At 48.4% G+C, this 12,061-nt stretch overlaps 1 protein-coding gene across 1 annotated transcript in view; it reads left to right on the plus strand.

Annotated features, from left to right (window-relative positions):
- Nucleotides 1–2,035: 2,035 nt before the first annotated feature.
- Nucleotides 2,036–12,061, plus strand: part of CELSR2 (cadherin EGF LAG seven-pass G-type receptor 2) — a 120,309-nt gene continuing 110,283 nt past the window's right edge. The window contains exon 1 of the mRNA XM_078391952.1: nt 2,036–5,558. Within this exon, the coding sequence (XP_078248078.1) occupies nt 2,036–5,558 (3,523 nt within the window). The remainder of the gene's footprint in view (nt 5,559–12,061) is intronic.

The following is a 12,061-nucleotide window of genomic DNA, read 5'->3' on the forward strand; positions in this document are numbered from 1 at the left end:
CAAAAATTAATATAAAATTAATTTTTATAAATTTTATTTTCGGGGAAACATGGTATTCTTCTGTCCACAAGCTGGACCTGTTTTTCTGTGCTGTTGGAAGGATGATGATTTGGATGTTAGTTCCATTCCAGTAAATTGGGATGGGCAAAGTGCAGCTTGCCGGTTGCAGTTGAACCGAGGTTCCCACTAGCCCTTGCCAGCACAGCCAATGGTAGGAAATATTGGGAGCTGCAGACGAACAACACCTGGGAAACACTCAGAGTATTTGGGGTTTTAGGGCTTACTGGCAGAGGATCCATTGAGACGGCAGCTGGTGGATCAAGGGGGGTTTCTGATCACTCTCGTGGATGTTTCTGTCCGCTTAGTTGGAGATTCTGTCAAAGCCTTGGATTTCAGTCCTGAAACTACGATTTTTTTTACAACTGGCTTATACAGACTGCCTTGAAATGTTATTATACCTAATAATATAAAAATAAATAAATGAAAGCTGGTGTGCCAGTTGCACAGCTGTTTCTGGAGGGGGGGGCAAAGTGACTGTTTATCTCCTGCTTGGACTCCTGCAGCACATGGGACTGACCCTGAGGGGAAAAATAAGCTGAAATAAACATGTTCATCTTAAAGGTACCACTGTTGGCCCAGAAACCTGTGACCAAATTGTTGCCTAGGGCTGGTTTACAAGGATTAGGTGACAGCTCTGAACTGTTCCTGGGCCCAGTTCAAAATGCTAGTTATGACCCACAAGCCTGTATGGCCAGAATTCTGTTGCCCTGCTCAAATGACAAGGGCAATCATGCAAGGGTAGGCACCCACTGCCTGTACTGTCCATCACATGCTCAGACTTCCCCAGATGTCATGACTGCTCACATAGCTGCTTATGCAATTGACTTACAGGACTAGAAGCTCAGGTAACAAGGGGACTCTTTGCACCATTGCTTTACATATGCGGTTTCTCTTCAGCAGAGAGTCCTTATTTGATGGGGATGCCCAAGGAAGCCTTTCTGGTGGCCACTCCCAGGTTGACCTGAGCAGAAGACTGGATGGCTTTCCATTGGCAGCAGGCAAAGCCTTCTGTTGAAATCCAGACAGGCCTTTGGCATTTAAGCAAGGTTGCTGCTGGAGAGATTTTAACCGGGTGGGTAACCCTTTCTTTATACATGTGTTTTATAATCACATATTTAATCTGTATTTATGTTATTAACAACAACAAGATTTTAGTTGTGTTTATTGTTAGCCACTTTGATTGCCATGTTTTTGGCAGGAAAGAAATACAGTAAATAAAAGAATATTCACAGTTTTCAGAGAAGTAGCCCTGTCAGTTTCAACAACGACAAAAACAAAAATTGTAGTACCTTTAAGATGAACATGTTTATTTCAGTGTGATGTCTTATCTCAACCCCCCACCCAAGTATTAAGTGAATTTTTAAAATTCGGTGTATTTTAGGACTAATCTATGGCACTGGGCACTAAGTGCTAGGGTTCCCCAGTTGCCGGCCACAAACTCTCCTTCGCCATTATACCGGATGTGTGAAGGCTTCCTGACGAATGAAGCACTGCTGCACTCTGTACATGCTCAGCCTCACTCTTCAATGCTTCCGAGTGGATCCCAGCCGTTGGAAAACAGGTGCTGGGACTGCCTAGAGCCCAGGCACAAAAGGAGCCCCTTTCCTGCCGCCGCCCCTGGAGGGGAAAAGCGGCGGGCGGGCGGGCAGACGGGCGGGGAGGGCCCCACAGCGCGGCGGGCCTCTGTTTGCAGCAGGGCTGACGCGGCTCCTTTAAGAGCCGCAGGTCTATGGAAATGAGCCTCGCCGAGCTGCTGCCGCAGCGCCGGAGCCGAGCCGGGCTTGCTGGGCAGGCGGCGAGACCGGAGCGGGCTGCGAGGAGGGAGCGCACGCGGTGACGGGCGGCGGACCGTCTGGGGCTGATCGGGAGCACCGGCGGCGGGCGCCTCGGCCCGGACCCCCCGCTTGGCATGTAGCGCGGCCGCCGACCCACCGACCGACCGACGGCGCGGAAGCCAGACTGCGGGCGGCGGGAGATGGGCGGCGGCGGCGGCGGCGGCGGCTGCGCCCCCGGCCGGGCTGTGCTCCTCTTGCTGGCGCTCGGGATCCCCCGCTGCCAAGCCGAGAGCCCCGCGCCGCCCCCGCTGCCCCCGCCGCCGGCTCTCTGCGCCTCGGTGAACGGCTCGGAGCTCCGGCCGTCGCCGCCGCCGCCGCCGCCCGCGCCCCCTGAGCCCCCGCCGGCCGCCTGCGCCGCGCCGCCGCTCCTGTGGCTCTGCCTGGCGCCGCGTCCCGCTCGCGGCCTCTGGGCGCACCTGCTGGGGCCGCGGTGCGGCGGCGGCGGCGGCGGCGCGGCGGCCGAGGACGAGGAGGGCGAGCTGGTGCTGCTGAGCCGCCTGGTGCCGGCCCACGAGCCCGCCGGCCGGTTCCGCAAAGGCAGGCGCCGGGCGCTTTGCTTGGAGGCGGGCGCCCGCGTCCCCTTGCCGCCCGCGCGCGCCCGGGATGGCTGCCCGCTGAGGTGCCGGGTGGCGGGCGGGCGGAGCGGCCGGAGCCCGCCGCTGCCTCCCCGGGAGGAGCTGCTCCTGCTCCCGCGGGCCCTGTGCCTCCGCTCCGGGCAACCGCTGCGCTTGGCGCTGGCCTGCCGCCGCTGCCAGCAGAAGGGCGAGACCTTTGTCCGCTGGAGCGTGGGCCTGGGCTCCTCGGCGGCCGAGATGGAGGCGCTCTGGCGGTCGGAGGGCGGCTCGCCCGGCCACGGGAAGGGCCGGCGGAGGAAGCGCAACGTCAACTCCAGCCCCCAGTTCCAGATGCCCACCTACCAGGTCTCGGTGCCGGAAAACCGGCCGGCGGGCACCCCGGTGATCTTACTGCGGGCTCTCGACCCGGACGAGGGCGAGTGGGGCCGCTTGGACTACTCCATGGATGCTCTCTTTGACAGCCGCTCCAACAGCTTCTTCGCGATTGACCCCCGGACGGGGGCCGTGTCCACGGCTGAGGAGCTGGACCGGGAGACCAAGAGCACCCATGTGTTCCGGGTGACGGCGACCGACCACGGGGTGCCACGCCGCACGGCGCTGGCCACTCTCACGATCACCGTCAGCGACACCAACGACCACGACCCCATCTTTGAGCAGCAGGAGTACAAGGAGAGCATGCGGGAGAACCTGGAGGTGGGCTATGAGGTGCTGACGGTGAGAGCTACGGATGGAGACGCCAGCCCCAATGCCAACATCCTCTACCGCATCTTGAATGCCAACGGGGCCAACAAAATCTTTGAGATTGACCCCAAGTCCGGCGTCATCCGCACCAATGGGCTGGTGGACCGAGAAGCTGTTGAGTCCTACCAACTGATCGTGGAAGCCAACGACCAAGGCAAAGACCCGGGCCCACGCAGCAGCACGGCTACCATCCACATCACAGTGGAGGATGACAATGACAACTCGCCTCAGTTCAGTGAGAAGCGCTATGTAGTTCAGGTACCTGAGAATGTGGCATCCAACACCCACATCCTTCGGGTCAATGCGACAGACCGGGACAAAGGCAGCAATGCTCTTGTGCATTACAGCATCATGAGTGGCAACACCCGGGGACAGTTCTACATTGATGCCCAGACGGGTAACATTGATGTCGTCAGCCAGCTTGACTACGAGATGAATAAGGAATACACCCTGCGAATTAGAGCCCAAGATGGTGGAAGGCCTCCTTTGTCCAACATCAGTGGACTAGTGACCATCCAGGTCCTGGACGTTAATGACAATGCCCCCATCTTTGTCAGCACCCCTTTCCAGTCCACGGTACTGGAGAATGTGCCCGTGGGCTACTCTGTGATCCACATCCAAGCCATTGATGCGGATTCTGGGGAGAATGCACGACTGGAATATGCCCTGGTTGACATTAGCCCTGATTTCCCTTTTGCTATTAATAACAACACTGGCTGGATTGTGGTGGCCTCTGAATTGGATCGTGAGGCTGTGGACTTTTACAACTTTGGCGTTGAGGCCCGAGACCATGGTAACCCGTCCATGACCTCTTCAGCCAGTGTCAGCATTACCATTCTGGATGTCAACGATAACAACCCTGAGTTCACTCAGAAGGAATACAGTGTGAGGCTCAATGAAGATGCTGCTGTGGGCACCAGTGTTCTTACTGTTTCTGCTATTGACCGGGATGTGAACAGTGTCATCACCTACCAGATTACCAATGGGAACACTCGCAACCGCTTTTCCATAACTAGCCAGAGTGGTGGTGGTCTCATCACTTTGGCTCTACCTTTGGATTACAAACTGGAGCGCCAATATTTGCTTACCATCACAGCTTCTGATGGCACTCGGCTTGACACGGCCCAGGTCTTTGTTAATGTGACTGATGCCAACACACATCGGCCAGTGTTCCAGAGTTCCCATTATACTGTTAACATCAATGAGGATAGGCCTGTAGGCACCACTGTAGTAATCATTAGTGCCACAGATGAGGATACAGGGGAGAATGCCCGTATCACTTACTTCATGGAAGACAGCATCCCTCAGTTCAAGATTGATATGGACACTGGGGCTGTCACTACCCAGATGGAGCTGGATTATGAGGATCAGGTATCCTACACGTTGGCAATTACAGCCCGGGATAATGGTATCCCACAGAAATCAGACACCACCTATCTGGAGATACTAGTCAATGATGTAAATGACAATGCACCTCAGTTCTTAAGAGATAATTACCAAGGTTCTGTATATGAGGATGTCCCAGCCTTTACTAGCGTCTTGCAGGTTTCTGCCACAGACAGAGACTCTGGGCTGAATGGGAGGGTGTTCTACACCTTTCAGGGTGGGGATGATGGTGATGGAGACTTCATCATTGAATCCACTTCAGGCATTGTTAGGACTTTGCGCAGACTGGACCGGGAGAACGTTCCATTGTATGAACTTAGGGCCTATGCTGTTGATAAGGGTGTGCCAGCCATGAGGACACCTATTGATGTCCATATCACTGTTCTGGATGTCAATGATAACCCTCCTGTCTTTGAGCAGGATGAGTTTGATATCTTTGTTGAAGAGAACAGCCCTATTGGTTTGGTGGTGGCCCGGATCACTGCCAGTGACCCAGATGAAGGGACCAATGCTCAGATTATGTATCAGATAGTGGAAGGTAACATTCCTGAGGTCTTCCAACTCGACATCTTCTCAGGAGAGCTGACAGCATTGATGGATTTGGATTATGAGGCCAAGTCTGAGTATGTCATTGTGGTCCAAGCTACTTCAGCACCACTGGTAAGCCGGGCTACAGTGCACGTCCGTTTGCAGGATAAGAATGACAACATTCCTGTCTTGAAAAATTTTGAGATCATCTTCAACAACTATATTACCAACAAGTCCAGTAGTTTCCCCACGGGTGTGATTGGCAAGATCCCAGCCTATGACCCTGATGTCTCTGATACTCTTACCTATAGTTTTGAGCAAGGCAATGAATTGAATCTGGTGCTCCTGAACCACAGTACAGGAGAGCTACGTTTGAGCAGGGCCTTGGACAACAACAGGCCTTTGGAGGCCATCATGAGAGTTTCTGTCTCAGGTAAGGTCATGAAAGTATCACTGTGAACATGGGTTCAAATCATTATGTTGATGGCTTGAAGAAACTTTAAAAGCTGTCCACTCCTTGTCTTATTTGTTCTAGCCTAGCTCGAATCCAGAATTTATGACAGTCTCTTTTAAGAAAAAGCTAACTGTTTGCTTGATTTATTTAGTGATGCAATAAAAGTAGGTCCTGCTCTTGCATTTGTATTACTTTTAAGAAATGGAATCTAATTGCAATTGAAACTTTTTCTGGTGGGGAATTAACTGTAAAAAAAAACTGTTAATGCAAGTTTTGCAATTATATGTAACCTGCTGTTTAGTATTAGTAAGCACCTATCTGATAGTCTCCTGTCTAAGTTGTCTTTTGGAACAGTAAGTAGTATTGTGGCACTCTGCAGTTGATAGAGACTGCTAAATAGTGGCCACATGGCAGATAGGTCTTGTGTGTGCTGCTCCAGCTGGCTGCTCCACTCTTTGCTTTAAGACAACAGCTGAAGCTGCGGTGTTTCTTCTTCTGCACCTCCACAGGCTTCCACTTTTCCAGCCAAATAATCTTATCCCTCCTCCCTAATCTTCCTTTTGAATGGAATCAATCAGTTGGAGCTAACTTCATACAAAACTGACTTTCCTTGTATGCAAGTTAGGTGTGTGATGATTTGAGGGCAGTGCAGTGGGCCTTGTCTTCAAGACAGTATGGCTGTGATAGAAGAATGGCACAGTAAGTGTATCCCATGACCAGTCATTTGTATGACGGAGCTGACCTTTTGGGTTCTGAAATTATACTCATCAGTCTTTGGAGGGTGGGAGAAAGGACTCACTGTTGTTGCCTTGGAAATCATTTGTCAGTGCAGTGAGGCTGTCCTTGGTATCTCCATGTCTTTGCTACAGGACATGCACCCACAGTATAGAGGCTGATGAAATAAGCTCATGCAGCTGGCAGTTTGTTAGCCTTTATTTTGTCACAGGACTTTCTGTTTTCATTGCAACTGACAGAACACCATATAATTGGAGTTAGTGCCTGTGGTTGGTATGGTTTGGGGAAAACCAGTAAGTGGAGTTGAAGACTAGTTTGGCTCATGATAAGAGTACAGTCCCTTTAATTATCTTTTTCACTTTGCCTCTTTAGTAGGGCTCTCTAAACTACCACTTTGCAATTAAATTAAATTATATGTCATTGTTGTGTTGTACAGCTTTGTAGATGCACAGTCAGGTGAACACCAACTGAGATAGTTCCATATAACTAACAGAATAATGGTAAGGGTGGAATATAGAACATGTGGTCCTCCAGATATGTTGAGCTACAGCTCCCATTATCTCTAGCCAGCATCATCAATAGTGTGGACTGATGGTAGTTGCATCCAACAATATCTGGAGGCAACATGTTCCCCATTCCTGGGCTAAAGAGGGCTCCTTCTCATAGAATCAAGGGTGTGCAGAAGAGCCAGTACTAAAAATTCGGGACTGGGGCTTTTGATGAAGGCTGCAGTGTTTGCCTATGGCAGAAATACTAAGAATGTCTGAGGATTTGCTTATGTGTAACCTTTAAATAAATGGGACGCAGTGGCGCTGCAGGTTAAACCACAGAAACCTCTGTGCTGCAAGGTCAGAAGACCAGCAGTCGTAAGATCGAATCCACGCGATGGAGTTATCTCCCGTGGCTTGTCCCAGCTCTTACCAACCTAGCAGTTCGAAAGCATGTAAATGCAAGTAGATAAATAGGTACCACTATGGTGGGAAGTTAACGGCGTTCCGTGTTTAGTGCTGGCCACGTGACCATGGAAACTACAGACAAATGCTGGCTCTACAGCTTGGAGACAGGGATGAGCACTGCGCCCTAGAGTCAGACACGACTGGACTAAATGTCAAGGGGAAACTTTACCTTTATGTAACCTTTAAATTCCCCTTCACGGATTGCTGTCTTGTCATGGCAAAGGGGCTTGAATAATTCAGAGAAGCTATGGGCTATGCTGTGCAGGGAGACCCAAGATGGACAGGTCATAGTGGAGAGTTCTGACTAAATGCGATGCACCTGGAGCAGGAACTGGCAAGCCACTCCAGTATCTTTGCCAAGAAAACTCCATGGACAGAAACAAAAGGCTAAAAGATATGATGCTGGAAGGTGAGCCCCTGAGGTCAGAAGGTGTCCAACATGCTACTGAGGAAGAGCAGAGGACAAGTACAAGTAGCTCCAGAGCTAATGCAATGGTTGGGCCAAAGTCGAAACGACGCTCAGCTGCACCTGGAAGTGAAAGGAAAGTCTGATGCTGCAAAGAAAAATGCTGCAGAAACCTGGAATGTGAGATCTATGAACCTTGGTAAGGTGGATGTGGTCAAACAGGAGATGGCAAGAATAAACATTGACATCCTGGGCATCAGTGAACTAAAATGGACAGGAATTGGGGGAATTCAATTCAGATGATTATCATATATACTATTGTGGGCAAGAATCCCATAGAAGAAACGTAGTAGCCCTCATAGTCAACAAAAGAGTGGGAAAAGCTGTACTGGGATACAATCCCAAAAATGATAGAATGATTTCAATACAAATCCAAGGCAGACCTTTCAAAATCACAATAATCCAAGTTTATGCACCAATCACCGATGCTGAAGAGGCTAAAATAGACCAATTCTCTGAAGACTTACAACACCTTCTAGAATTGACACGAAAGAAAGATGTTCTTCTCATTATAGGGGATTGGAATGCTAAAGGAGGGAGTCAAGAGATAAAAGGAAGAACAGGTAAATTTGGCCTTGGAGTTCAAAATGAAGCAGGGCAAAGGCTGATAGAATTTTGTCAAGAGAACAAGCTGGTCATCACAAACACTCTTTTCCAACAACACAAGAGGCGACTCTACACATGGACATCACCAGATGGGCAATACCAAAATCAGATTGATTATATTCTCTGCAGCCAAAGATGGAGAAGCTCTATATAGTCAGCAAAAACAAGACCTGGAGCTGATTGTGGCTCTGATCATCAGCTTCTCATAGCAAAATTCAAGCTTAAACTGATGAAAGTGGAAAAAACCTCTGGGCTAGTCAGGTATAATCTAAACCAAATCCCTTATGAATACAGAGTGGAAGTGAAGAACAGATTTAAGGAACTCGATTTGGTGGACAGAGTGCCTGAAGAACTATGGATAGAGGCTTGTAACATTGTACAGGAGGCAGCAACAAAAATCATCCCAAAGCAAAGGAAATGCGAGAAAGTAAAGGGGCTGTCCAACGAGGCCTTACAAATAGCAGAGAAGAGAAGAGAAACAAAACGCAAGGGAGATAAGGAAAGTTACAGAAAATAGAATGCAGAATTCCAAAGAATAGCAAGGAGAGACAAGACGGCCTTCTTAAAAGAACAGTGCAAAGATATGGAGGAAAATAACAGTAAGGGAAAAACCAGAGATCTGTTCAAGAAAATTGGAGATATTAAAGGAACATTTTATACAAAGATGGACATTATAAAGGACAAAAATAGTAGGGACCTAACAGAAGAAGACATCAAGAAAAGGTGGCAAGAATACACAGAGGAACTATACCAGAAAGATCTGGATGTTCCGGACAACCCAGATAGTGTGGTTGCTGACCTTGAGCCAGATATCCTGGAGAGCGAAGTCAAGTGGGCCTTAAAAAGCATGGCTAACAACAAGGCCAGTGGAGGTGATGGCATTCCAGTTGAACTATTTAAAATCTTAAAAGATGATGCTGTTAAGGTGCTGCACTCATTATGCCAGCAAGTTTGGAAACTTGTCTACATCCCAAGCCAAACGAAGGGCAGCACCAAAGAATGCTACAACTACCATACAATTGCTCTCATTTCACACGCTAGCAAGGATATGTTCAAAATCCTACAAGGTAGGCTTCAGCAGTATGTGGACCAAAAACTCCCAGAAGTACAAGCTTGATTTCGAAGGGGCAGAGGAACTCGAGACCAAATTGCTAACATGTGCTGGATAATGGAGAAAACCAGAGAATTCCAGGAAAACATCTACTTTTGCTTCATTGACTACACAAAAGCCTTTGACTGTGTGGACCACAGCAAACTATGGCAAGTTCTTAAAGAAATGGAAGTGCCTGGCCACCTTATCTATCTACTGAGAAATCTATATGTGGGTCAGGAAGCAACAGTTAGAACTGGATATGGAACAACTGATTGGTTCAAAATTGGGAAAGGAGTACGACAAGGCTGTATTTTGTCTCCCTGCTTATTTAACTTCTATACAGAATACATCATGTGAAAGGCAGGACTGGAGGCATCCCAAGCCGGAATTAAGATTGCCGGAAGAAATATCAACAACTTCAAATATGCAGATGATACCACTCTGATGGCAGAAAGTGAGGAGAAATTTAAAAAACCTCTTAATGAGGATGAAAGAGGAGAGCACAAAAAATGGTCTGAAGCTCCACATCAAAAAAACTAAGATCATAGCCACCGGTCCCATCACCTCCTGGCAAACAGAAGGGGAAGATATGGAAGCAGTGACAGATTTTACTTTCTTGGGCTCCATGATCACTGCAGATGGTGACAGGAGCCACGAAATTAAAACACCCCTGCTTCTTGGGAGGAAAGCAATGAAAAACCTAGATAGCATCTTAAAAAGCAGAGACATCACCTTGCCGACAAAGTTCTGCATAGTCAAAGCTATGGAAGTGAGAGCTGAACCATAAAGAAGGCTGACCACCGAAGAATTGATGCTTTTGAATTGTGGTGCTGGAGGAGACTCTTCAGAGTCCCCTGGACTGCAAAGAGAACAAACCTATCCATTCTGAAGGAAATCAACTCTGAGTGCTCACTGGAAGGACAGATCCTGAAGCGGAGGCTCCAATACTTTGGCCATCTCATGAGAAGAGAAGACTCTCTGGAAAAGACCCTGATGTTAGGAAAGTGTGAAGGCAAGAGGAGAAGGGGACGACCAAGGATGAGATGGCTGGACAGTGTCTGCGAAGCAACCAACATGAACCTGACACAACTCCGGGAGGCAGTGGAAGACAGGAGGGCCTAGGGTGCTGTGGTCCATGGGGTCACGAAGAGTCAGACATGACTTAACAACTAAACAGCAACCTTTAAATTCTAGAATGCAGATAAAGTGTTTTTTAAAAAATGAAGTGGCTGTGCTCAGAATCAATTTAGATGCCCAATTTTTTTTTTGTTATTAGTAGCCAGTGCCGTGTCCCTAGGATAGTAAAGCAGAATTGCTCCAATCAGATGAAACTGTTTAGGACATCAGCAGACATGTGTTTACGCCATCAAAGACAAAATATCATTTCAGTGCAATTTATTTTTGGACTGAAAATAACTGGAGACATGTATTGGGGAGCACCATGACCCTAAAGGGACAAACAGCTTAATGCTTGTGGATTGTATTCAGCTTGCTAAGGTTTTTGCTCTTCCCATGGAGAACTCCAACTCCAGACATGGTGCATGTACAGAATTGAGAGGAGCCTAGGTGAAGCGTCCCCTTCTGGACCTCTTCTCTCTTAGAAGGCCCTGACAGACATAACTAGCAGAAGGAAGCAGCATTCATGGTGGAGGGCAGGTAGCTGGAGCTAACTGTAACTGAATTTCCCACAGTGCCTCTGTCCTATTGTTGTTCTGGGCCCTTGTGAGAAATGCTCAACATTACAGACCTTTTTTTTTGAAAAAGGGACGTGGGGAAGGATTACGCTTCTAGGCCCAGGTATGCTGGATGTTGATGTCTATCCCCCTCCTAAGTGACTGGAATGCGAGTGAGTAATATGCAACGGTAAGCATGAAGAAGCAACTATGGTTGAGTGAGCAGAGGCTGTTGTGGTCATTGCATTGGCACCTCGTTATATTGAGCAGTTAGTTCATCCTAACTCTTAGGAAGGAGGTTGCTTTTGAGTCATTTACACAAAGTTTTCCCCTTTATGCTAGACCAAATTGAGGCTGGGGGATAAACATATTTTCCTAAAACAGAATTTGTGGCTTGAAAGCCTGCATTCCTTCCTTTTCCACTAGGAGAGAGAATGTTCAACATTGCTTTTGGGGGGGGGGGAAGAGATGTGTGTGTTTTTTAAAAGAACAGGCTAGGGCCCCCCAACTTTTAACTTCATGACCCAGTGTCTCAGCTTCTATTGATGTTGTCTTCCTTCAGCCAAAGGCAAATGGGGTGTGGTGTCTGAAGAGCTAAACTGAATTAGCATGTCTCTAGAACTGTGAATCTTGCTGTGTTCCTTTTCTCTTTAAAATGATTCCTGAAAGAGATAAGGAGCAGAAATGGAATGGGAGGTATAAGCCTTTAGTCATGCCTCCCTTGGAATTCCCTGGAAGAACCAAAACTGGCTTAGCCTGGGCCAACATCTAAAACTGCTCTCCTCCTCCAGGAACACAACTAGTTGTTACTTGCCCTACTACTAGCTATTATGACTCTCTTTGGTCTGTGCAGCAGCACCTGTTCTGCAAGATTTCCACCCAGAATTAGGTGGAAAGTTTGTGGTCCAAATTTTCCTTGTGATGCAGTTGGTATCTGCCTTCAGGGAGCGATA

The sequence above is a fragment of the Pogona vitticeps genome, chromosome 4, assembly GCF_051106095.1.
Source record: "Pogona vitticeps strain Pit_001003342236 chromosome 4, PviZW2.1, whole genome shotgun sequence".
Classification (NCBI taxonomy): Eukaryota; Metazoa; Chordata; class Lepidosauria; order Squamata; family Agamidae; genus Pogona; species Pogona vitticeps.